The sequence below is a fragment of the Lonchura striata genome, chromosome 12, assembly GCF_046129695.1.
Source record: "Lonchura striata isolate bLonStr1 chromosome 12, bLonStr1.mat, whole genome shotgun sequence".
Taxonomy (NCBI): Eukaryota; Metazoa; Chordata; class Aves; order Passeriformes; family Estrildidae; genus Lonchura; species Lonchura striata.
In genome coordinates this window covers 7643133-7670435 of record NC_134614.1, presented here as the reverse complement: position 1 = coordinate 7670435, position 27303 = coordinate 7643133, and the positions used below count along the sequence as shown (strand labels likewise).

The window sequence follows — 27303 nt, the reverse complement described above, 5'->3', positions numbered from 1 at the left end:
GATCACCAAGGTAATTTACAAACATGAGACTAAAAATACAAACATGTTTCTTTGCCTTCAAGAGTAACAGTGATCTATCTTGCATGAAACAGGATTTCAGGTAGAATTTAGCTCAAATGTGCTCTGTACCAAAAAAAATATGGAAATTACCAACATAAGAAAGGGATCACATTTTATTTTTCACAAGAGACATTTTGAGATCTGTGCTATTCTGTTTTAGAATTTATTCCTGTATCAAATGGTTCTTCCAACTGCAGCACACTCCACAGCAGAATGAGAGTGTACCTACTTCATATCAAAGACAGACTTCATTCCCCACAATGCAGACAGAGGTTGGCTCCATGTAGCAGATGTCAGCAATAAAGATCCATCCTGAATTTCCAGATTGGCATAGAGGAAAGGAAAAGAACATCAGGAAAAACAGGTTATCATTTTACCTGTACACTTTTAACTTACAAGATAAATTTAGAAACTGTAGAGCAGATGCTTTTGTGCTTAATACTACTCCCATAAAGCTAAAATCTAAGTATCTAGTACTAATATCCAAGTATATAATAAAGAGCCCAAAGTAGACAAACTTTACAAGTAACAACAGGAACAATCTATGATGTCAACAGCAGATAAGATCAGGATAATCCATGGCTGCATTCTGATACCCTGTGAGGGGAGTCTATTCTGCTTGTATCTTCTCTTTCTTCCTAGAATCATCTCCTGAAAGGTTTCCTTCTCCAGTAAAGATATATAAACTCTGATATTTTATCTTTCACATAAATAAATGTGTAATAGTCAGTTTAAGCAATTTTCCACTTCCAGACATATATATTAATTTCTTAAGAAGGCACACAGCTACTATGTATCTTCTTTATTATCTTGGGAAGAAGAAACCCTAAATGTAGAACTCACAAGAGTGACAACATGCAACTATTGTAAGTACTCCAACAACAGGCACTGCAGGCCACCAGTAGGTGCATTTCAGATGTACAAATCCAGAGGAGCCCAAAGCATCCCAGGGCTCAGGCAGTGAGAACTGCCAAAGATCAGACAGGTCTGTGGTTCCTTACCCTGGATGGCTCAAGGTGCGTGATGGCAGAGTTATGGCAGTTGTAACTGGCCTCTTCCTGTCCACTGAACACGTTGTAGAGTTTCAACTGCCCCGTGCAAGTACCCAGCATTAAGAATCGCTCTCTTGCAGAAAATGCACAACAGGTAAAGCCACTCTCATCCTCATTTGCTTCCCTGAACACAGAAATTGGACGGAACCTAGAGAAGGCAAAAATACATGGGTAACCCAATGGAGAGAAGCAAAACTGAAATGTTGTGATATTAAATCCAGCCCTTAAAGATTGGTACAAGTTACAACTTTCTTCTAGAGTAAGCCAGGTGTCAGTTTGAAGACTAGTGCTTGTGCATTACAACAGTGTTTGCAATCTTCCAGTGTTTGTTTTCCACTATGTGGTACTTCTGTTAAAGCACATCATTAAGCTGAAGCACTTGGACTCCATCTTCAAAGCTGGATTGATGGAAAACTTGTAATGTCAACACCTCGGTAAGTACAGAGAGCTAGCAAAAAAAATTCCTAACAGTTCTGAAACACATAGCACAAGAAGATGTCACATGAGCTAAACAACACCCTGGCATCATAACTTCCCACAGTGACACTGCTTTCACTGTAAAGATGCTCTCATGAATGTGTCACCTTTGTTTTCAGAAACTTTACATCACCTTCCAGTTTTACCTCAGGAAAGGCCACTGGTGGTGCTGATGATTCAGTTGCAAGAGCAAAGTATATATTTCACTGTCCTGCATCTGTCAGCCAACCATCCTCAAGACTATGTTACACTCTCATATAATTGGTGCTGCATACTCACCTTCCATTTGAAAACGAAGAGCTACCAGCTTCATTAGACAATGTTGCTACTGAAAAGAAAGTGTGCTTTGCATACTAAGGGTTGGCACTAAGAACAAGACAAACAGAACAACTACTACAAATGCCTTTCAAGGCTCTTTCATGTCACTGTGAATGAAAACTCTGCAAGGATACTCCACTGTGGGACTGCACAGCCTGAGTCCAGGTAAGGCTCTTTGGCACACGATAAATCCTGAGAGAGATCACAACATAGTTTTCTTCCTTACCTGCTGAATATAAGGTGTCTATCAAAGCAGCCACCATCCACCCCTCCGTACTTCGGAAAGGCCGCCCTGCGGGTCAGCCGTGAGGTAAAGTTAGTGGGCGCCTGGCGCCTCTGTTTTGGCTCAGGACACTGGTGGGGAGTAAAGAGAGAGAAAGGGGGACAGGTGGCAACAGGGTTCTTGCAGCGGGCATGCTGCTCCCTAAGGTACTCTGTGATTATACTGTCCAGCGTGGGTGGGGAAGGAAGGTGTCTGTCCAGCTGCTTTTTGATAGCTGGGCTCTGGCTGTAGGCGCCATGGTCCGATTTTTGTCGCAACACTCTGATTTTCCTGCCGTTGCAGGGAGACGGCCTCTCCCTGACAAAGCTAATCCTGCCAATCAGAGGAGAGTTGCTGGCATAAGAAGGGCCTGGAAGGGCAGGTGGACCTTGGGATGCAGACGGTCTTGCCTGAGCGTGGACAGAGGTGGCAGTGGAACCTACAGCAGTGTGGCTACTCAAACGGGCCGAGATGCCGTTAGCTATACGAGGAGTGCGAGGCAGAGTCACCGGAGAGGCAGCGGCTGCAACAGGGGTGAAGGCAGAAGAGTGGGATGCTGCAGTCATGGGCAGGTCAGCCTCTTTCGTAAGAACAGACGCCGTTTCCCCGAGGCCCTTAGAGATGAGATGGTTCCGAATCAGCAGCAGCAGCTCCTTCTCAGGAAAAGTGATCCTCGACTGGGCCACCACATCAGCCTTCTGCAGCCGCGCCAGCGAGACGTCTGTGCCGATGAGCAGGGGCTTCCCCGAGACGCGCTCGATGAGCTCGGCAGCGTACTTACAGAACTTCACGTGCTCGCTGCGCTTGTCCTGCAGCACCGGCTCCTTCATCAGCTGCTGGATCTGGCAGCTGCTGAACAGGGGCAGCTTGCTGATGATCTGCCGGACGGTGCTGCTGCGCGACAGCCCCACCAGGGCTTTGCAGGCCAGAGCCCGGATCTGATCCGCGTCGGTGATCGGCATCTTCACAGACAGCAACGACAGCAGCACCTTGATGCCATTGTTGGACTGCACCACATTCCACATCTTGGCTAACGTGTGCTCACTGCTCTTGGGGGCCTGAGGAAGCTTTCGACGAGGAGTCCCAGAGATGAATTTCCCGATGCTGGAGATCCGGTTATCTGGGCCACACACACAGTTGATGATGATCTGAAGAGCTGATTTCTGAATCTCAGCATCATGGATGAAAAACTCACCCTCAGCAACCCCAAGGATGATACTAATACCTAGTAAGGGAAAGAAACAGCTTCTTTATTACTCTAAAACGTATCTTACACAAGTTGATCAGACAAGTAATGGAATCTTCCAACAAATCTGAAGAAAATAGGTACTTCCCTTAATTCCAGAAATTCCTGAAGTTCTGCTAACTAGTCTAAGACATTCTTCTACCTCCCTAGCAAAATATTTTCCTGCCCTGCTGGTCCTCTACCTCATCATCAGTAGGTAATGTCACACAATCTCTTAGATTGATCAAGCACAGTCCAGGAGTAAAAAATCTAAAGTATCTGGACAGAGCAAAATGTACAGACATGCTCTGATTACTGCCGCATGAAGCAACTCTCTTGTATAAACACGAACAAAATAAAAACTAAGGGAAGGAAGGGGATTAAGTCATTGAGGACAAAATAATCATATCAACTTCCAAAAAGAATCAGGTAAAAAAGAAACTTTAGGGAAACTTTTTTTCCCCACAAAATTCCTGTTAGTTTCACGTCTCCTTCAGAATATCAAAACCCTCACAGAATTGGTGTTTGCCTAGAGGTGTTTTGTACAAAAGGAATTGTCTTTTGCCTATATCCAGTATTCTGCCTGCCTTTATTTTTATTTTCTCACAAAGAAAATTGAGGCTCCAGTTGAAGTAGAAGCCTTGGATCCGATCCAGGCACATCTCACTCATTTACATGCTGAACCTGGAGGTAACCAGTTAGAGCATAAGTCACATCAATAATTGTTCCTCTTCCTTACTCTCAAATGCCATATCCTCAGGAGACCTAAATTTCCGAGAAACTGAGGAAGCCTAATAGTCCCATTATAAAAGTATATTTGCCTCCACCTGTATTTAATGAGCTCTTGAAAACAAGTGCAAGAGAAAGACATGCCTCTAAATTTGTAACTTAACCACAGTGCTAATCATGACACGATTTTAACCACAGTGCGCTCTCCCATCTATTTGCATCCTTGACAGTAACTCTGAGTACATGAATTATTTTAACCCTTGTCTCACTATAGGTGAGGAACAGGCAGCCAAAACCCATGTAGCAGAAGACAACTGATAAATGTGCAAGTCATTAGGGCCATATTCTGCTTACCCACAGTGGAAACAGTAGATCCAGCTTCATCTAACACATCCACAGGTTCTGCCAGTTGCAACTGGATTTTAGGTACTACAGTCAAGATGGCCAGTACATCCAAAGCATATCGTACTGTGTCATTCCTGGAAGACAGCAACAGAAGAACTCTTTGAAATTGCATGTACAGAGTCATTTTAATAGCATAAAATAGTATTCCATTTACTCTACTCTAAGATATTGACATAAACCAGTCACATCTGCTGCATTTGATGGTGCCTTTTGATTTTAGAATGAAAAGGGCTGTTCTCCACAGAAGGTAGGGCTCACATGCACACCACTGCCTGCAGTCTGCCAACATTTATCTTACACAGCTCACAGGCTCCTAAAAACACAGTAATTCTGTATTTATAAAAATAAGAATGTTAGCACTTACTAATGAAACCATTCTAAATTAAGCTGCTAAATTTAATCTAACTCCACATCTTAGCTGGGAAACACTGCTGTCCAAAATACTCTGTCACCAGTTAACTGGGAAGTAAGTTTTTCTGAAGTCAAGGGAAACTATTAGCAGTAAACCAGACAACTCTAATAGCCAAAAAGACACCAACTTAGGCTCTAGCTCAAGAAAGATGCGGGAGTGTGGAAGGTGAAAAGGGATGTTCAGCAAGAGGTGAGAGAGCAGAAAAATGAAAAAAATATGAGATTTTTAACCTGGTTGGAAAAGTAGGAGTTAATGCAGATTAGGTTAGCAATTAGGAAACAGCTGCAGAAGGAAAGAAACAACACAAGATACTCAGGCAGGAGAGTGCAACCTAGGAGTGGGAGGGAGACAGGGAACTTCAGAAGCAAAACGGATTTCAAAGACTTTCCATTTAAGTTAGGCAAGGAGCTCCTGTAGGCAGCAGAAATAAGGAGGAAGTCCTGGACCACCTCATTCCAGGATTAAGATATGTCTTAATTTCACCCTCTTCCTGGAGCATTTTCTAGCCTTTCTCTTAAAAAAAGGTAAACAAATATTAAGACAGATAGAAAGAGGCACAGAACTGTGATGAAGCTTTTCTGAGAAATCAGTGCCATACTAATCAAAGGCCTGAGGCATTTTGGCTCTTCAGAAATTTCTTGACATCCTTCTCTCTACCTTAAAATTTTAGTCCTGCTTTCCCCAGAGTTAGCTTTGATAATCACTGTGTTGCCACAGCACAGGCCCTAACAGCACTAACCAGCATGTGCCTGTTTTAAACACTATCAGGGTAGAAAATCTGGAAATGTAATGTCCTGCCCAAGAGTCACAAGTGCCGCACTCAAATACAGCACTACACAAACAGCTCACCTTGCATAGTACGTCTTCCAGTTGCAGGCAATGGAAATGAGCTGAAGCATGAGCTGGACACAAGACAGCTTGAGAAAAACCTCTGCTGGCTCCCAGTAAAGCTGTGCTGGACCATACTCAATCAGGAACTCCATCATCTCCACAATCTGCTCATGAGTATAGGAGCAGGCCTGCAGGGTCCAAGGGACACCATTAGATCACAAGGGTTACAAATTTGCACATCAAATCCCTCACTGCTGGGATTTGACTGAAAACTGCATCTATAAGATCAGACTACTCTGTGTCTTGAAGATTAAGTATTTACTTCTAGGTTTATTCCCCAGTTATAAAAGAACATAGCAACTGTCACTATAATACACAATAAGCTTAAGGATAATATCCTTAAAGTTTCTTTACAGTCTCAAAAAGCTAGAGCAAATTTAAGAAGTTATATTAAATTAAAATTCTACTCTGCTTTTAAGCTACTAATCTAGTAGTTACTACCCCCACCACTCAATACACATCTATGCTAAAATACTAAAAAGGTTGCTGAAAATATTCAATTACAGTTTCTAAGTTTTTACTACAAAGGATACTGAATAAAAAAGATTCCTAACAAGTTTGCCTTTCAGTATTTTTAATTATGTGAGAAAGCAACATTTTATGTACGTTTTTAGTTACTGAAAATAAGCGATTTCTGCAGAAACAAAAACTCCCTTATTTTCTTACTTCAGTTCCTCCAGAAAATCATAATAAATTAAATCAGAAACCACAGGTGAATGTACTTTCTCAAAACCAGCAGCCCTAAAATCTAGTTTAATTAAAGCCTAACAAACAAACAAACCCAACACAAATCAACAAAACCAGCTTTGCAGGGAGGAATCGGGAAAAAAATAATCATAACCAAGACTATGGATTATTATCTATCTGGATCCCACGGTAATTTCTAAAAACAGTCATGTTCAAAAGACATTTCAGTTATCATTATTAAATTAAACTTATTTCTGAGTTTTTCAGCATTATATACCTCCATATACATACAAATTTTGTCCTTTCAGAGATTCACAGCATAGAAAACCTCACAAATATCAAAAACAACATGCCTTTGAGTTTTTGAGAGATGGAAAGGGCACAGCACATGAGCAAGAGGTTTAATCAAATGTAATTGAGAAAAACCTCAACGGCTCCTCTGTATTTTCCTATTACAGTGCCATTCCACACAACAGGAAAAAAGTACAGATGAAACACTTGCAGCCTGCCTAGTTATTATCCTGGCTTCAAAGGGTACTTACCCATGTCTACAGCTTGGATTCAACTGAGAAATGCAACAACCATGTGAAAAGCCTGCAATGTGCCCCTCACCTTGTAGGGGGGCTGTGGATGCACCAGGATGCCGCCCTCAGTGCGCTGCAGTGATTGCTTCACCTGCTCCAGTTTGATGGCAAGGTGAGCCTCGAAGTACCGGCGCAGCGCCATGCAGGTGTGCTTCCCCGTCTGGCGACTGGCAAAGATCTCATCATCGCTCAGGAGGGCTCCTTGGTCTTCCAGGTTTAAGATCTCCAGAGTGCTTATCTTCAGAAAGAAGTTGGGTGTGGGAGAAAAAGTTCCATCAGCTCAGTCTTCAGGAAAAAAGCATCTACAACTCTCAGCCACTCTTGTACCAAACCCTAACACTGCCTTTTCTGTGCAGGACATAGAAGCACACTGAAAGCTGACAAAGGCTGTCTAAACAGAAAAGGGTGTCTGTGTGTGTTAACAGCCAAAATTGAACCATGCCCTCTCCTTCAGTATCTATGAAGACAGAAATTACAGAATCACAGAATGAACTAGGTTGGAAAAGACCTTTGAGATCATCAAGTCCAACCTATGACCTAACACTTCCTCATCAACTAAAGCATGGCACTGAGTGCCACATCCAGTTTTTCTTAAACATGCCCAGGGACGGTGACTCCAACCCCTTCCTAGGCAGACAGTTCCAGTGCCCAATCACTCTTTCAATGAATTTTTTTTCTGACATCCAACCTAAATGTCCCCTGGCACAGCTTAAGACTGTGTCCTCTTGTTCTGTCAGTCATTGTCTGGGAGATGAGACCAACCCCCACCTGACTAGGTAGTTGTAGAGAGTGATAAGGTCACCCCTGAGCCTCCTTTTTTCCAGGTTAAAGAAGTTACATTAGTGTAGGTCTGGAGGCAGTGTTGTGCTGAGTACTATTAGGCATAATATGGCACCATGTGCTTGCACCCTGCAGCACTATTGTCCCTGAGTTACACACAGCCCAAGCTGCAGGAGTGCACAGCAACACCCTGCAGACATTGCAGCTTTTCTACTTGAACAGTGTCTTGAACTTGTGCCCAGAAGGTACCATAGCTCCTGCAGCACACACACAGCCATTCCTCTTCATGGAACAAAGCTGCATTTACCCACATCTAACAGCACACATGTCTATGTGGAGTGGTAAGAAACATCTGGACTATCACTAAGCCACCACTGTTTGAGTAAGTATTACTTAACCCAGGAGTTGCACAAAAAAGCTCCCAAAGGGTATAAAGCCTCTAGACAATAATCATCATAATAAAAGTAATAAAGATAAAAGGATGCATGTGAATGCTTCTCAGAAAATTCAACCCACCTCTCCATCTCTTGGGAACTGAGGAGGAAAAACCCCAAATAAAACCAAAGAACAAAACTCTACACAGTTGCATTTATAACGTGCCAAACCTGCCACTAAACCCCTGTTCCCTACTTAAAGCCACAGCCCTTACCAGGTTAACCAGACGTCGCAGCCCATCGTGCCTATCAAAGAGCTCCAGGACAGCACGGAAAGAGAAGCAAATGGAGAAGAACATGGTGGCATGGCAGCAGCCTGAGGCGTGGGAGCACTCCATCAGCCACAGGGTGTAGTTCACTACATCTGAAAGCACATTATGGGGGTGCATGCACACCTAGAAAGTAAAAAAACACTCCTGAGGAGGACTTCAAACAGATTTCTTAAGAGATTTGGTCCAAGAAGAATGAAGACTCTTTGAGAGGACAAGTATTAGCTATTCCCAGCTTGACTTGGGACATCTGAGACATGAAATAAGAAGTCCCATTTCCAGACCAGTAAGAATAGCTGCTGACTAATAAAGACTAAAAAAGAATATGATTTGGCAATGTAGGACTAAAAATTGGTCCACTCCCAGAGCAAAGCACAATGAATACAGCAGCCTTAGTGTAGTATAATTCCAGATTCCTTCTCCATACCACTTTTACATATCCAAAGAATGCTTCACTAGAGGTAGTCAAGTTTCCATTGAAGAAACACAAATTCTACTCAGTAAAACCAAATACCATATGCAATGCTGGGGTACTAGCAAACTCTGGCAGCACTGAAGCCTAGGGGAATCACAAGGATTGTCCAAATGCAAGACTAAAGCCTGTCTTCTCTGGAAGCAGACAACTGAGCTGGTCTTTTTCTGCTCTCAGGCCATGCCTCTGAGATGTACAGACCATGTGCTCAGAGCTGCACTCTTCCATTTGCCTATTTACTTCTACTGAGGAGGAACTGGGAACCCTCTGTCAGGGTCAGTGACAAGTGGACCTGAAGTGCTGGCACCAGGGGCTGTGTGCCAAGTTGGCAGAGTTTTCCATCTCTCCTCTGCTGGTGTTGGATATACTCAAAGAATACAGTGCTACCAGCTTCAGACCTACCAGCATGGACTACTTGACAAGGGACTGTACCCTGAAGCTGGCTTCCTCTGAAATCCAAAATGTACCACAGAGACCTGCTCTACCTGGTGTCTGAACATATTTGGGATAACATCTGGCACCATGCATGGAGAAAAACAATCTCAGGTGTAGTAGTCCATTGGAACAGACAGGAAAAGAAAGGCAAATGAGAATGAAGGAGGTTTTTGTTGTGATTTTTTGAGGGAAAGAGGGAAGAATAGAATGAACAGGGTGATTAAAGTATTAAGACAATGCTGACAAGGTCTTCTCTTAATTCCCTAGAAACTGAAATCCACATCCTTGAAACAAAACACTGTTATTCAAATATACACCTTGAAACAATACACTATTATTCATATACCTCCTAATGCCTCTGCATATAGCAATCAATCATCCATATCAATTTGCTTTTAAGCTTAGAAGATGGTTATTCACTGTTTGAACACAGCTAGAAACACTGAGAAATTATGGGAATCACTGCAGTTACAGTACAAGAACAACCCTTACCCTCTCCATAGCATCTTGATTGTATGACAAGTAATACAAACACATGGACACTCCTGTTGCTGCCATGGAAGGACGAGGAATCTCCAGCAACTTCTGCACTCCTCCATGAGCAACAAACTCTGTAGCAAACTTGTTGTGCAGCAGCAATGATGCCAAATGCTAAGGAATCATAAAAGCAGATTAGACTAGGATTCTTCAAACTGTCATCAATTCCATCCCCATCCCATAGAAAAACAGAGAGTAGAAAAAGCAACTGCTCTGTGCTTTGTGTACCTCACTTCCTCTTCCCATTACATGTAATCCAGAATGTAGTATTTATCTCAATAACAAAACCAAAAGAGACACTACCAGACTTTTTTTTTTTTTTACACATCTTGCAAAAGAAATACAAGAAAAACAGAGCAACTCAGAAATTATCCAACAGGCCACCTTAAGGTCTTTCTATTGGCTTCAAATTCACTCACTTTCTATTATCACTACTAAAGATTTAAATTTCCATTCATATTTTGATTATGACATATTGCTGACAAAAGGAATTTTACAAAATTAGCTATAAAGGTAATTAAAGGGAAGCCTGCAACTGCACTGAAGTGTACTGCACACTGCTTTTCTGTATTACCTACATCCTAAGATGATGTAAGAGCCACTGTAAACCCCACTCTACTCCCAACTGAAGTAATCTACAGCTACTGTAGGAACACTGTTCCTTCAAAATAAATTCTCAAATGACAAAGATACAGAGAGGAAGACTCTGGAGGATCAGCGGCAGAGAAGTTATTGTGAAAGAGGGAAAGAATGCACAGGAAAGTTTAACTTCTGCTGCACGGCAGGTTTGGCTTGAATAAGGTTATTTTGTGTGGCTTTTTACCTCGGGGAGGTAACCTTAAAGACTACTCACACAAAACTAGTTTTTAAACCACTGACTTCAGAGATGTCATACTGGGGCTTCTGGGAGTAAGATGTTTATGCTCCCTCACAAGTGTTCTTTGAGATGGCAGGCAGTGGAATAACTCAGGAATGCCATCTAAGGGCAGCAGGAACACAATAATTTGACAGAAAAAGGAATTTTATCATCTTTAAATAGGTAGATGAAAGGTGAACTTAATGGCCCTTCCTGCACAATTAAGATATTTTTATTCCCTCCTTCCTTTCCTGTTTTTTCATTTTTAGTGCTTGACACTTCAAAAACCAAAACTGCAAGACATTCAACTTGAGTGAAAGCCATTTCCAATCCCAGGGAATGCTGCAAGACATCAGCCTAAAGAAGATGAGCACTTGCCTTTGACACATAGCAAGCATATACTCCATGTTTTTACAATGTTTATGGTATATTTTATATATTATGAAATTAATTTACCTTAAGGGCTTCAAAAGTGAGGAGCACATCGCTGGTTCGCTTCAAGTCAATGTAGTACATCATCAGCTCCCTTGACCCCAGTTGCATAAAGATGGGTAGCAGCTGAGAAGATAAAAATGGGACACTAGCTGAATGTTTCATGGGAATTACAAGGTCTTTTTTGGTTTATACTCTCTCAAACCCCCAGTTTTCCCCTATAAGCAGATACCTGTTATGAGAGGTCAGAGGTAACCAGTTCCATCCATAGGAAGCAATAAAGGTTAACAGACCTCTTGTAATACATCTGCTGACTGCAGCAAGGTGCATGGCAGCTGCCACACGGAAGTCTTAAGACTCTCTTCCAAGTGCGGCTATGGAAGTCCACACAGATACCACCCTGGAGAGAGGCTCCACCTTCCATCTGTGCAAAGACAACTACCCAACAACTGAACAGAAAAAACAGGAGAGCAGGGCAACAGACCAAAACCCTTTGCATCATTCTTTGTAACACCTTCATGCTAGTAATTCCTATTTTTATAGCCTATTATTGCTGGCATATGAAACAATCCAGTCTGCATGCAGGTTGTTAGGGGGTAATGGTTTCATTGGCTCTCACAGAAACAAAGCACACATGTGCACACACATAACATCTGCCACAAGGCAAAACTGTGTTGCTTTGTTCTGTTACTAATTAAGGTAAACCACAAACAAACAATTAAAAAAAAAAACAAAAGAAAGGAAACACTCTTTGGTAAATCTGACACAGTCACATTATTCTGTCCATTGAAGTACTCTCAGTTATCAAAAAGCATCTGCATAACAGGCCCTGCCACTTCTCCTCAGAACTACTACAGAGGTTACACAAACCACTTCATTTAGAATTTCAAGTTGATTATTTCCTCAGACTTTTACTTGCAGGATTCCATTATATCCACCATCGGAAACAGGAAAAATGTCTGCATTTCAAACAAAGCTTCCAAGCGCTAAATTTAGTGGGAACATGGGACAAAATTCCCAGCCATGCTCAACTAGCAGACCACATATCTGCTAGGTTCAGGTTTGAGTATTACCCACAAAGTAATATTTAAACTAATGACTTCATCAGTTTTGAAGTCATCAACAACTCAGGAAAAGTTACCAGTCTTAATCATGACAGGAAATATCAGAGCGTGATATAACAGTTCTGCCAATTTTCCCCCACAGTTCCACTCAGCTTTGTACAGAGAATTAGAACAGAGTGCTTCCTCCCACCTTCATATGCTCACCTCTTGGTACTCCCCCAAGGGAGTCAGGTACTGAAGAATCAGCCTCTGCTCTATGGCAGGAGTCAAGGGGTAAAGTGTGTAATTAGTGCCAATGACCCACGGGGACATTTCTGACCAGCTGCTGTTGGACAGCTCAACAAATATCCTCTCCGGTTCTGAGGTGGAGAAGCCCAGCTTTTGCTTGGCCTTCCGAAAGCCATCTCTTTCATGCTGCTTCCCTGATCTGCTTTTTCTCAGTCCCCCATCCTCTAGCTTTGTAGCAGAGTTTACTCTGCTACTCGTCTTATGACTTGAATCAAGATGAAAGGAGATCTCCATATCACCAGAAACTTCTTGCTCTCCATCTACTGTCATCTCCCCATAATCCATATCCACAGCCTCCTCATCGAGGGGCAGCAGAGGATCTGATGGCACTTTCCGAGGACTGGGGCGCTTGTTTTCCTGTTTTGTGGTCATTTCGGTGACCTGCAACTCTCGCAGCCGACGAAGCACCAGAGCCACCTGTTTCAGAAAAGCAGCACTCATGAGAATACACCCCTTGCTTTCATCATGCAACTCTCCTCAGCCATATTTTTTATCATCATATAACCCCTCCATAGCATACAGTGCTGAGTATGCTGTGGTGTACATTTGCCCAGAGAATAACTTCAAAGTGACTGAGAGAACTCAAATCCATTTTGCTACAGCAATTCTCTAAAATATCAGCACCATGTCTCTCATGTGAGAAGGAAGTGGCTGGAAAGCCATTAGGAGCAGATGAGCTATAGTGGTGCTAACAGAACCACATACCAGTTTGCAGCATCCTTCCACCATCTCTGCCCAGCCTGAAATAAAGGCAGCATTCCCTTTGGAAGCAGCAGCTTTGGTAAATTGCAGTTCCACAAAACCAAGGGTCATGCTTTTACTTTTAATGTTTAGAAGAGAAGTCACAGCTGTCTCCATGTTGACTTACCTTTCATTTTAAAACTATCTGGTGGGCAAATCACAATGTGCAATAGTTACATTTGTAAAGCTTCTGAAAGTTCTTCTTTAAGGGAAGTTTGAATATGAGCCTCATTAAAAAGTAAAGTATTTGACTTCTTAGGTTTCCATTGGCATTTTGAATACAACTGCTGTTAACAGAATAATCAGGCTGCATGTTCCAACTCAGACAGGAAAGGATGGAAACCATGACTCTTACAGATAGTACTACAATGACTAAGACTCATATATTAACCCGTGAATGTGAGCTCCCCATAAATAAAAATTATAAAGAGGTAACTGTACTCCACAAAGGGAAAGTGATTGAGAGATCATTACCAGTTGGGAGTTCTCATCCCTGTAATTTGCAGCAATGTCCTGGTTTTCCATAGCTCCTCCCAACAGTCCTGTTGCATACGTTCTTAGTGGCTGATCAGCCTCTCGTGCCCACTTAAAGAGATTTTCAACTATGCCTTCCTAGAAGGGAGAAAACAAGAAACCAGTTCTAACAGTTACATTTCATCTTGAACTTCTCAGTCCCAGTGAAAGCATCTGCTGGGAAGAATTCTCTCTTATTACAATAATGATCAGTCTGGATTTCCTACCAAGCATGTAATGAATAAAAATAACAGGAGACAAACAAACAAAAGAAGTCTAAATCTTTAAGCTGCATGAAACTATGCCCAGGCATCAGATAACTGGATTTGCACACCTGCAAAAAGTGGCCAGTTAAAGTACTTCCTAGGAAGCAGCAAAACACTACAGGTATGAATTAGTCCAAATGAACAAGCCCAAAGTTCTGGCCAGTTTCACTAATAAAAATCTCCAGCAATTTAGCAAATTTCAAATAAGCTGTGTTGAACTTATATCAAATAAAATGAAATTTGGCTAAATTCATAACAGACAATTAGAAAGACAGCGGTTTAGAATGAAAGATCAATTTGCTTCCTCTAAATTGCCACTGGGTTCAGAAACATCAACAATTACCATGACAGACATCTTGCACAGAATTTGAATTACAGGTACAATACAATAGAAGATCAGTGAAAAGTAATAATGAAGAGACACATTTTAACAGGAACTCTCAGCTTACAGATTTTTAGAGTTGCCTGTTATATACTTAAAGACAATTGCATTATTATTTCAATGCACTTATGTAATTTAAAAAAAAAAGTCTAACTGATGAGCTGTGAAATCCCTTCGTCACTAGAGGGCCCCTTTGTGACAAGGACAGCACCCTCTTCCCTAAGCCTCCTACGTACAGGAGCCCTAATGCCGGAACAGAGCTCTGGATATTCTCAAGTCAAAAGGAAAAAAGTCCCTCAGCGCAAAACTTAATTTCATTTCAGTTTACAGAAAGCTTTGGTCTCTGGAAATAGCTATATTCTCCTCAAATTGGGAAATATTTTTGGTTTTGTTTTTTGATCAAGGCTTCCCAGCCTCAGCTTCTGGACAGATCACAAAGAGCACAAATTAAATTAAATCTTTCACAAAGGGAGCACATTATTTTCTTTTATCATGCTTTAGCATTCATCCGCATATTTTCAATAGTAGAGAAATTAATTTAGAACTTTAATATACACCACTGCCTCATTTCCAAACTTCAGAAAAACCTTAATTCTTACAGATGAGGAAACTGTAGCTTGAGTGAAATTCACTTTCTCCTCACTTTCCACTCTGTGTGCATTCCTTCAGAACAACTCATTTGTCAACACGTGAAGTCTGATTCAGCTGTCCATCACAGCTCCAGATAATGCTTACAAAGCTTGTGGATTTTAGACTGCTTAGTTAAAGTATGACTTGCTTATCACTTAGCTCTAGGAAATCTATTGCTCTGCCAGAGCTGGGGATTACTGGGCAAGTCCTCCATGTTCTATACAGCCTGCTCCATTCACAGGCCTATAAAGTAACAATTCCCAAAACATTACATTAAACTCCAGCTCCTCTGTTTTGGTCACATCACACTTTAAAAAGCTATGAAATAGCCAAGATTTGATTAATTGAACAAGCCAAGAGCAAAAAGACCCAAACCCTTAGTGAGACTGAACAGACTGGCTCTCAGACACAGGATTTCAATATAGCTTTTTACTGGTTTCTCCTTTGGGAAGTCTTGTTGGAGTACAAAATAAAGAAAGCATAAAACCCAAGCTTTAGTACACGTGATACCTTTTCCTGAAACACAACAGCTGTTTCCAGTCCCGGCATGATGTCCAGCAGAAGTCTGCAGGCAGCAGTGTTTAGTGGAGGTTCTCTGCTTGTCATCACATAAGCATTCACTAGCTGGAGAAGATCAGGAACAGCACAGGTTTGAAATTCAACTCTGACCAAACCTAGAGCAGTGAAAGCCTTACAGCTCCCACGGCAGCAAAACAATAAAGTAAGGAATGCCAGTCTAAGCCCTGGATCTCAACATGACCAGCCTTTAGCCTGCTCCCTCAGTGCCTTAGAAGTTAAATGTCTCAAACAACTACTTTTTGGAGAAGCAGAGAGCCTCTGATCTGCTGTTCACTGACTAAATATCTATCTTGAACTGATTTGTAAAGACAAGTCCCTTGAAAAAACTGTAACAGTACAAACATTAAAAGATAATGAAAAAATTAACATAAGGAATTGCACATTTTTAATTGCACATGTATTTGCTCATCACTTGCAGCTTGTGTGAGCAATCTGTCAGAATCCTTCCAGCAACATGTACTGATATAGGTGCTTGCAGGCATGCAAAGGTCACAAAATTCTAGCTATTAAGTCATGTTAGAGTTTAGCAATGCAAGTGGAAAGGCAGACTCTTGCCTCCTGATTCTCTGCCTGAGTCTTCTAGAGTTGACATGTTCTTCTGTTCCTGCAGGCAGCCCAGTAGTTCCAAGCACTCAGAAACAAAGCACTTAATAGTGGAATTAATGGTATGCATTTCCATTATAGAAAGAAATAACCATTTTGGAGTTGTATTAGAGAAGCTAATTTTCTTTAAAGAGGCTGATAAATCTTGCAAACAACTAATTCAGTTGTTGCTACACACCTTCCAATAGCTCACAAACTCCCCTTTACTTGAGTCACTTTACAGTGGCAAAAGAGTTGCTCTTAAACCCGTCTTAAAAACCAGTATTATGGAAAAGAGAATTCTGACACCACTAAAAAAATATTAAACAAGTAACAAGGTCAACCAGCACAGAGAAAATAAAAGCAATAAGGTGCTGTGAGAAACTGACACAGAAAGTCCTCAGAGTAAACCTACCGCGTTCATGAAATCATCATTCTTGAAGAGTATCCTCAGTAAGTGACCAAGCATGCACTCCGGATCTGCCCGACCTGTGGAACAAACAGGAGAACTCATCTTCCTACCACAAGATGCCAACATTAATATTGAACTGCTACCTTGAAACTGACTGTGGGATGCTCTAGAGTCAGCACTACAGAGCACAGCTTCCCAGTGCCAAGGCAGTGTCAGACCTCGATCAGAAGCTGACACACTCAGGCTAAAAGCTGTTTACTTTTGAATATGAGCTACCAGGTAAGCACTGGGACACAGCTGGTGCTGCCAAAACCACTCAGGACACCTTACCTGGGTGTCGGTCATCAAACGGGTCTGGGTCCCCTTTACGGTACTCTTCAGTCTCCTTCTCAATCAGCTCGGACATTCTGCAGCAGGAACAACACAAAGTGAGCAGAATTCACACTCCTGGAGCACAGCTCCTCACAGCCACAATATGTCAGAGCACTCCAAAACAGCCCATCAGCTTTCACCCAGTGTTCAGTGCCACCAGAGGATTTCTCACTGTCCACAACACGGGGAGAGAAAAACCACTGGCTTCTACTATCTCATCTCATTTTTAGTTCCAAACTGGACTGAACCCATAGTGACACCCCAGAGATGCACAAACACTGGCACTCTCAAGGGCCAACACCTTTTATTTACTCATGTTAGACTCCTTGTGGTGTTCTAGAACACAGTGTAGAGAACTAGAGTAAATAAAAGGCTTCAGCAGTACTTCTCACCACCACAGTGTCTTTCTTTTGCAGCAGAGCAAGTCCTGAATAGGTGACTTACTCCTCCTCTCTGTTCAGTTTGTGCAGAGGCAGCTGTTCAAACTGTCTGCACGGTGTTTTGTTATTTTGCATATTAAATTTCAACTGTGTTGTAGAATTAAATATAAATATTTAATAAATATGAAATACTTTTATTAAGTGCTGTGTAACCTCTATTCAGTTATCAACCTTTTACCATGCGTCAACTACCACCACGGATAAGACAAGGAGAAACTCAGCCAGCTCCCTGTTCACAGATCTTCAAAATACATTCAATGCTCCTCTGCATCAGAAAAACAAAATTGAGTTGTTTTGGAGCTATGCCTTCCTCTAAACTGAGAAACAGCCTCAATAGACATAAGAAATCCTATGCTCTAATTAGTTTAGAATGACTAGTAAGAGAATTATTATTTTTATTTACACAAGATCAAGAAGAGGAAAAATTATCTCATGGTCAAACAATAAATAATTCCATAGTCATTACCTGTCTTTCTCGATGTAGTGTTAAAGCAGAAACATATGCAATTTGAGGTGAAATAAAGAGCACTCAATTCAATTGAAAAAGCATTAGGAAATTAAATCTCATTTCCTTGGTATAAAACATTATTCCTTCCCCTCTACAGAGGTCCAAAGTGGGAGGCAGCATCTATGTGCAGCACAGTATTTTAAAACAAGGTCTTAATACCTTAGTTATCTAGGCAGAGTTTATCACAGGGGAGGGAAAACTGCTGGGAGGCTGTAGTAATCCGTGGAAAAATATTTGTCTTTGACAGAGGACTTCCCTTACAGAACACTGCTGACTTCTACTCCACGCCAGTTACTTTCCAGTAAATATCCAGTGTTCCCAGGCATGACTAGAGGCAAAATGTACCAAGTCCTGCTTCTGTGAGCTACACTGACTTGCCAGTGCAACAGAGGATGACTCCTGCCAGATTCTAGGAACAGCAAATTAGCTCATTGGGAATGAGCAGAGAACTTTCTTGCTTGCCTTCGATCTGACAATTATCTTTCAACAAACTGTTGATCCTGTGGGGTTCCAATATTTACTTTTACAAGCCTGATTGTGAAAGGATGCAAATTGTGTCCCTTGTTAATAATAGGTGGCACAGCTTGAGCTCTCAAGAAATTCTGGCACAAGCAAGTTACTTAAATACTCCACTGCCAGCTCCTCATTTTTTTCCATGAGAACTAATAGCTGGAGGGATGTCTGCTGACAGAAACTCAGACAAATAGGGAGCTGGGAAGCAGCACTCTCGCCTTGTCAGGTCTTTTGAGGTGATAATTAGCATTTTGGTGATGTGCCAGAAAGGACAGACAAGCAGCATGGAAAGTGAGCACAACACTCTGGCCAGTGCATCCTGTCTGGGTAGGCAGCCAAACAGTGAGCCAGCTCCCAATGCTTTCAGGGACAACAACATTATCACAGGCTCAATGAAAGACAAACGTGAATTGCTAATTATGGAGGGTTTTGAGACAACTATTCACAATTATTTGACCAAAATAAAAAATTTAAAATAAATAAATTAATCCAAAACTGAAACCACACAAACATTGTCTTTTTTAAAAAAAACAATTTCAAAGAGAAAAATCAAGCTTGCTTAAAATACCCTTCTTTTAACTAACACATACAAAGGTGGTTTGTGATTTGACTTAGATAAATCTATCTAGATCAACAGCTTTGTCAATTCTCTATTGAAGCAACTGAGTGTCACATAACTACCAAAGCTCATTTCTGCCTTCTAACACGGGCATCTGGTATACAGGGCTGTAACAAAACACAATCAACAAAAATCACAGAGCTTTTACTCAAGTTTCAAGATTTTCTTCATTCACTTGGCATTATACTGGTTCTGCAGCCATTTCCAAATCTGCAGACAAGATGCAGGATTTACAGAGCCATTTACTTATAATTTTTTTCTCTTTACAACTGTCTTTGTAAAGTTAGTCAGATCCTCATTTTCACCTGCCACAAACTGAGCTCATGTTTTGGGAGCAGGGAAGGAAGAGACAGGGGTATACAGAAAGGTTTGTCAACTTTGCAAGGCCCCCAGTAATCTAGATGGAACAACAAAGCCATCCTAATCCTGCTTTGTGTCATCACCTGGTATTAATGACCAATTTGAGCCTTTACAGCAGATTGCAACAGCATGAGGTGCTCTAGGATCTCACACCACAATAAAGTTGGTTTGTGGAGATGAAGTTACAATGTTAAATTGCTGATTTATTCCCTTGATGAAAGAGGCTCATGGGATGCAATAAATTATCTGAGTCCCACAATTTGCCTGAGTGGTTGAATATGAATTGCATCCAGTCTGTGAAGTAACACTATTGCAGGATCATTTCAATTTACAGTTGTTTTGAAAACCATGTATACTAAATACCTGTTGTTTGCTGATAGGCTTTCCAAGCAATTTCTTCAGTTCATACCTTCTAACACTCAAGTTTATAAATCCAGCTTTTTGGAAGAGACAGCTCAGATGTGGTCTGTAACTGGTGCTATTACTGCTGCTATCCTTGTCCTGTTACTGCACTCTCACCTGTGCTGCTTCAGCATCACATTCAACAAGCCCCCATCCACACAGGGAAGTTTTCTTCCATTTAACTCACAAGGAGGAAGGAAGCAGAAAAATATCACTCACCAACAAGTATGACCACAGCTCCCTCTGCCCTAAGACCAAACCAATATGCAAGGGCATTGCTCTGCCTCAGGACACTGGCCCATGAAAGCTCCAGTCAGTGAGCATTCCTCAGGAGCATCTCTACCAGCAAACTCTAAATAGCTAAAACTGTCTCCTACAAACAGAAACATGGTTCTCGCTGATAACTGAAGCACTGTAAATCTGATTTCTGATTTTAACTTCTGGCCAAATCCCCATGCTACCTTAAATAAATCTGTACTATCTCAGCTAAAGCAAAAATACCCAAGGCTTCACCATTCATAACCACTCTGTCTGCTGCACAGAAACCTTGAGAATCAAAGTTATCAGACTTGTCTGAGCATAAATAATATTGGGAGCTCCAGGAGCTGAGTGGGAGCAAGAAGTGCCAGACTGCTATAAGCACAAAAAAATACATATTTTGCTCAAATGTCTTTAAATTTCTTAGAATACAGTAAATTTCTGGCTATGCCTACAAGAAAAAGCCTTGAAATAGCACATTTCTTCCAGAGAATATACAAAGATACACCAAAACCTGTTTCATGATTTTCAAAAACCCCACTAATTTTTAAGTGTTTAGGGTTGGCTTTCTGTTGCTCATCTCCTCCTCCTATGCTGCTATTTTTAAAATGCAGTAAGAACAGCAAGGAAGTTGTGCCCAGTGGGTGAGGCACAGCACAGACCTGAGCAAAAAGCTCCACCAGAGTCTTGGTACCTCCACTCAGTGCCAGCTCCAGCTCTGTGCACTGACTTGTCTGACCCAACAAGGCAGAAGGGACACCTGGATTGCCCCTGAACTGCAGAGTCCTGCACACATGAGGCAGGCCATGGATCTGCCAGCAGAACTGTGAAGAATTAATGTCAGTCTACCCAAATGAAGCCTAGCTTGAGAAAATACAAATGCAACTCATCATTCAAATCTTTCTTTTGTACTAGATACTGTCTTATACTTAATGGTGTTAAGCCCCAAATAATTTACTGGTCTAGGGAATTTTTCTCACAATACAATGCCAGTTGACCATCACACAGCTTAAAAAAACCTGATTTTAAAATCAGGTTTTAAAATTTCACTTTAAACATGCCCTATCAGCTTCATTAACACCTTCTCAATATAGCTCCTCCTACTCATCCTACTCTCGCCCTTTCATTTAATCTGATCAATGTCACTGCAATCTCAAACCCCTCACACCTTGCTTCCTGTCTCCATGAATGTTTTACAAGGTTCAAGTGAAGATACCAAAGTTATTTCAAACATTTAATGATGCTCCTGACTTCTACTATTTCAGAGAATCAGATTCATGTTTTAGAGGCAGTGTAAGATATCTTTGTAATATAAATTTCTTATTAAAAGTTTTTATTTAAATACCACACTAACAGTGCATTTCCCAGACCAAGAAAATTAATTACAGGTTATCAGGTATGCAAACATCTCAAGAAGACACATGGTAAAAGCTGCTGTCATGTTAACATCAGCTATTCAGCTATAGGGATTTGCTTAGTAGATCTTACCTGGTGAGAATAGGGACCATGTCTTGCCCGCTGCCATGTTCTTTCTCCCACTGCTCAAGCAAAGTGGTGAGCTCAGCCTTGGAGTCCACATGCCCAGATCCTGAAGTCATGGCTTAGCCTGAGGCAGAGGTAACAACCAGGGAAAAAAAAAAGGCATAAAAATGAGCAAGAAGTCCCAGTCTTTTACTAAATCAAATATTACAAGTCATTTGAAAGAGGCAAATAATACTCAGCAAAAAGGAGTGAGAAGTGACAGAACAGTGCTTTTAAATGTGAAAGTTTCTTTCTGGTCCTCTGCCTGCAGACTAAAGAACATGTGCATCTCTGAACACAAGTCCTGACTGGTGCTTCCCAGCCCTGACCAGGCTGGTTGGAATGCACAGCTCACCACAGCTGTGTTCACTGCCTGAGCCTTTTAAAGCTCTACCTCAACTCCAGGAGCAGACCCGAGTTACCCTTTGTGGTGATTTACTCAAAAACCAACCCAGCCAGAGCAGCAAGACTGTGATCAGTGTCCTTATCCCAGTTTAATGCCCTGCAGCCAGCGGTGGAGGTGCCAACAAACCCCTCGGGCCCACAGTGCTGAGGAGCAGAGGCAGCCCCTGAGCGCTGCGGGCAGCGGGAGCAGCCCCAGGACAGCCGCGGGGGCAGAACCGCTCGCTCAGGGCTTCCACCAACAGCCAGTGGAAGGAAGGATAATCACAGGAGGGAGCACTGGAGCATACTTCAGATTTATCAGCCTTTAGTAGCATGACAACAGCTGACAGAAGATTTATCTTCCCATCCTCAAAAGTGAGAAACTCCTACAGTATTGAGTGACTTGTTGAAGTATCATTTAATGAGGGGAACTATCACTGTAGGTTCTGTTTAAGCCTTTAAATTTCCAGGTGTCAGCTTTTGTCGATCTGATAAAAACCTACTAGAAATATTAACAGCTTAAACTAGAACAAAATCTGTCTCAAGATACTGCCATGCCCCTAGTTTCCAACCTGACAGCCTGTGATTGCTGTGAAGAGTTGCAATTTCTGGAGGAAGGAATGCCCAAAGGTAATTTATAAACTGACTTTGTATTGGAGGTAGAGGAGAGTACACAAAGCGAAACAGATTTCTCCACATCCAAAAACATACAAAGATTTTCAGCATTTCATTAGCCATAACATAGCCAATCTGTCATGAGATTAAATACCCATTTGTCATAACTGACGCAGAGAAAGAAGTTTTAAAACCAGTGTAAAATACAGAAGTGTTTAAGACAGTGACATACACATCAACTCCTGAAATACATGTTCAGGAGTCAGTCAAATGACAGACTCTAAAGGCAGCAATAGCATAGATTACATATGCATTTATAGCCCAAGTTGTCTCTGAAAAACATCACCGTAATTTAACTGTGTGCTGGACACCTCCAATCGGTTTAAAACTTCTCCTCACTCAGGGAATGGATGAACAATCCTACAGTTCTACCTCTTGTCTCATAGGTGCTTCTCAATTTAATGTACTGCGACTGGTTAGTTAAATGGGAAACATGAAGTTAAGAACACTAGCTGAAGATTAAACTGGCAGAAGCTGCACAGAAGTCATCACCCAAAGACACTGAAAAGATAAACCTGTGACTACAAGAACACTGTTTTGTTAAGTACTGTATGAAGTGGGCATATGCTAACAAAATAAAATTACCTAAGCATGAAGAAAGATGATGTTTCCTAATTCACAAGGAATTATGATTTTATCTAGGGTACTCATTATTCATTCATTCATTTCAGAACTACATCAGTAAATTAAATGCAAATGCATAAATTGCCTAGGAAGAAACACTACCTAGATGCAGGCAAAACCATAATGAGATTGTACACACACACACACACTCCCAAAACACCTTGGAAAATAAAAACTACTCTAAGCTCATAAAGCTCCATTTCCTTTTACATTAATTGAACACCACTTGCTAGCAGTTCTTCAGAGCTTTTCAATATCACAGAAGAACATTCAGACAAATCCACTCTGGGCCACAGAATACAAGTGCTGTAACAAACCCACATTCAACCATTGCAGACATCACCACCTTTATTCTGTACTCAAGGGACACAGCAGAAAGGGCTCTGTGAACTCAGAGCTTGTACGGGGCCTGTGCAGGCTCTCCTGCAATCTGGAAAACAATTTACTTCCTCTAACAACCCTTAATTGTTCCTGCTGGAAGATAGAAACGGTCCAGCAATATCTGCAGGTCAACGAAGTCCCAGCCAGGAAGACCACAAACCTGCTCACTGCCCTCTGGGACACCTTGTGCTATACCAAAATCAAGTGAAAAATCCCAGCTATCCCTAAAACCTGGAGTATTGCCGCAATAAAGCTCATTATTGGAATAAATAACGTGCTGACAGAGAGCTGAAATGAAGTTATAACATAGAAATGCCACCCTTTCTACTGGGACACAGCACTGACAGTGAATGTCTTGCAAAGGCATCTCCTCCCTTCCACAGGCTTGGCTTAAGACTTCCAATCTATTCAAATAAATATAATTTTAGATGGCACCACAAAAACTCCTACTGTGCTCACTTTTTTCAAGAATTCCATCTGAAATCAAAGTGAAGAGCTCTGCAGAAAAGACGAGAACATAAATGCTATGAACTAATCTGTAACTGTCAGCAACACACCTGGCCTGACAGAGAAGAAACGTGGGAGAACAGCTCTGACTTGCACCATTTCCCTTGAACAAGCTGTTGAAAAAATTCCATCTTAAATTGCTCTCCAAGCACCAGCAAAACTGATCAGATTGAAATTCAGGAGGGGGAGGGGAAGGGAGCAGAGGGATGTAATTTTTTTCTCTTAATAAGTTTTGAAAATCACAGCCAACTACAGATTTCAGTTTGAACCCCTAATAAGCTAAGGAATGGGATTTTTCCCCAAACAGTGCCACAATGTATTTAGAATCAATATTAACAAAACATAAAGCACTTCCTCAAAAGATTTGACTTTGAAAGACTAATATTTGCAGTCTCAACTACCATGGTGGCCACTGCCACTGAAAACCCACCAGTGGCTGTTTCAGCACACCGTGCTTGGCACACGTGGTATTGCTTTAATGTCAAACACTACCTGCTCTTGCTGTGCCAATTTCACTCCTCCGGCTTAGCTGTGAGAATGTGACACAAAAGAGAAAACCAAAGAGTATTGAGACACAGATTCCTCAAGGTACACTCATGTTTTTGAAACCCAGACACTTCAGTGCTTGAGTCACCTTAGTGAGACACCTCTGAACAGTGAGGAAATAAAATTCCAGTGACCTCCAACCACAAACCTTGACTGAGTGCCTGGAACAGCTGGAGCAATTCAGCTCCACCCTTCTGTCCACTGGAGCCTCACAGCAAGTGCAACACTGCAGCTCATTCCCTGACTGATGCTGTGCTCAGGGAAAGCATCAGCAGCTTCTGAACACACTGACTTCCCACAGATAAACATCTGAAAGCATGAAACCTCTAAGTGAATATAAATATACTTGTAAAATCTGAAAACCAACAGTTTGGTTATTTGGCAAATTACACAAAAGGCCTAACTGTGCAATTTAAATGCAAAATGAATGAGCTACATAATAAAACAAAAAATTATACCTAAAAAAAAAAAAAAAAAACCAACTCCTGAAAATCACCATTTTGATCAAATTTGTAGGAAGATTACACATTTAAACTAATGTGCACATTTAATGGGCAGAAATTACATGAAGATTTGTAATTCCACATGCATAGGGCCAACTCAAATTCTAATAACTGTACTTTGGGCCAGCTTAAATAGTCCAGTTTGACATTGCTCCCAAACTTGATTCAAAGTATGGCTGAGGACAAAATGTGGGAAAGACTAATGTAAAAATGCAACACTACTAATGAGTTGGAATCTAATTAATTATCCAGCAAAGCTGAGCAGTACATTTGTGGGTTCTTTCACACTAATGCTTTAACACAAAGAATTCCTTACTTTGAGAAAAAACAAAATTCTCCCTCACATCACAAATATCCTTCAAAGAGATGAGGTATCTGACAGCTATTTGTCTAAAACTGTTGAGCCTGAAATAACCACGTGGAAGTTAAAGTATCACAAACTGTCAACATTGAAGTTCACTTGAGGAAACAAAATACCACCAAGTAAGAATAGCCTCACAATCTCTGGAGCAGGAAAACATGGTTTGGTGTGTCCTACGCTAAGGGAAGTCTACGTTTGTTCAACTTCTTCTTTAACAGAGCTCCAAATTGGTTGTTATACTGAATATATCCCTATTGTTGATTTTAAGTATTTAAGAACTCAGTTGTTGAGGGTTTTTCCGGTTTTGTTTTCGTTTTTTGTTTGTTTTTTTATTACTATTAAGGCATTTTAAGGACAGGGAAAACCACAAGGTTATTCAGTTTCCCGGAAATTCTCCTTTTACAAAACAAACTCAGAACTACGTTCTGATCTAGCAGGACAAGCCCAAAAAACAGGAACAAACTTCTGCTGTCTACAAAATACGAAAAAAAAAAGGAAAAAAAAAGCCCCGCTCCGTTTCAACACCAATTCCTCCCCGGGCGGCGGCAAGGGGAAAGAGGCCGGTAACAGCTCCCGCGGGTCCCGCACCGCCCGGCCCGGCGGGACGCACGGGCGGCCCAAGGTTTGGAGGCCGGCAGGGAGCAGAGCGGGGCAGCGCGGAGCCAGCGAGCCGCCCGCCCGAGCGGGCCCCGGCAGCAGGAGGAAGAGCCCGGCGCAGGGGGCGGGCCGGGCGGGGCGGCGCAGGCCCGGTGCCGCCGGGGGGGCCGGGACGGGCCGGGGGACAGGACGGGACAGGACGGGCCGGGTCAGGCCGGGCCCCCCGCCCCGAGGGCGCCCCCTAGCGTGGGGGCGGACCCGCAGCCCACCCCGCGCCCCTCAGGCGCCCCCCCTCCCCCACCCTGCGCCGCTGCCCCTGCCCGAAGCGGAGGCCGCGGCCGCCAACCGGCCCGACCCGGCCCGGCTCGGCTCCGGGGAAGCGGCGGCGGCGCGTCCCGCCCAGCCCGACCCCGGTACCTGCGCGCTGCCCCGCGGTGGTGGTGGTGGTGGTACCGCCGCCCCCGGCCCCTGCTGCCGGCCCCGCGCACCCCGCGGCGGCCGCGATCGCTGTGCAGGGCGCACACTTTTTTGCGTCACCGCGCTGCGTCACGGCGAGCGCGTCACGGCCGCGAGGGAGAGGGGCGGGGGCCACGCTCTCGGCCGGCCTGCCGGGAAAGGGAGTTCGCGCAGGGCGCATGTGTCCTCCCGGGAGCGGCCGCCGCAGAGGGTGCTGGGAGCTGTAGTTCCCGCTGGGCGCCGCCATTGCCCAGCGGTGTAGCTGCGGGCGGAGGGGTCGGTGCTCTACCAGGCGCTCCAGGGGAGGGGCGAGCCTGTTGGCTCCGCGGCCCGGAGCAGCCGCCGAGCAGCAGCTGTCGGCCCCGATACCTGCGTGTCCGCCCCGATAGCGGCGTGCTGCTGGGCACGCCGCCATCCGCCCTCCAGCCCCACGGCGGGACCATCACCAGCTGCGGCTGCTCTTCCATTCTCAGGGCTGGACGTTGTTCGCGGTGTTGTTCAA

The 27303-nt window shown here is 42.7% G+C and overlaps 1 protein-coding gene across 1 annotated transcript in view; it reads right to left on the bottom strand.

Moving 5' to 3' along the window:
• DCAF1 (DDB1 and CUL4 associated factor 1) overlaps positions 1–26900 on the bottom strand; it is a 46592-nt gene extending 19692 nt beyond the window's left edge. The window contains exons 1-16 of the mRNA XM_021529161.2: positions 26763–26900; positions 21735–21852; positions 17105–17181; positions 16778–16851; positions 15712–15825; positions 13885–14022; positions 12586–13086; positions 11342–11443; positions 9985–10143; positions 8532–8711; positions 7131–7340; positions 5790–5959; positions 4478–4602; positions 2134–3394; positions 1062–1260; positions 290–372 (exon numbers count right to left, since the gene is read on the bottom strand). Of these exons, the coding sequence (XP_021384836.1) occupies positions 290–372; positions 1062–1260; positions 2134–3394; positions 4478–4602; positions 5790–5959; positions 7131–7340; positions 8532–8711; positions 9985–10143; positions 11342–11443; positions 12586–13086; positions 13885–14022; positions 15712–15825; positions 16778–16851; positions 17105–17181; positions 21735–21844 (3503 nt within the window). The 5' untranslated portion in view covers positions 21845–21852; positions 26763–26900. The remainder of the gene's footprint in view (positions 1–289; positions 373–1061; positions 1261–2133; positions 3395–4477; positions 4603–5789; positions 5960–7130; positions 7341–8531; positions 8712–9984; positions 10144–11341; positions 11444–12585; positions 13087–13884; positions 14023–15711; positions 15826–16777; positions 16852–17104; positions 17182–21734; positions 21853–26762) is intronic.
• Between the last annotated feature and the right edge of the window lie 403 nt (positions 26901–27303).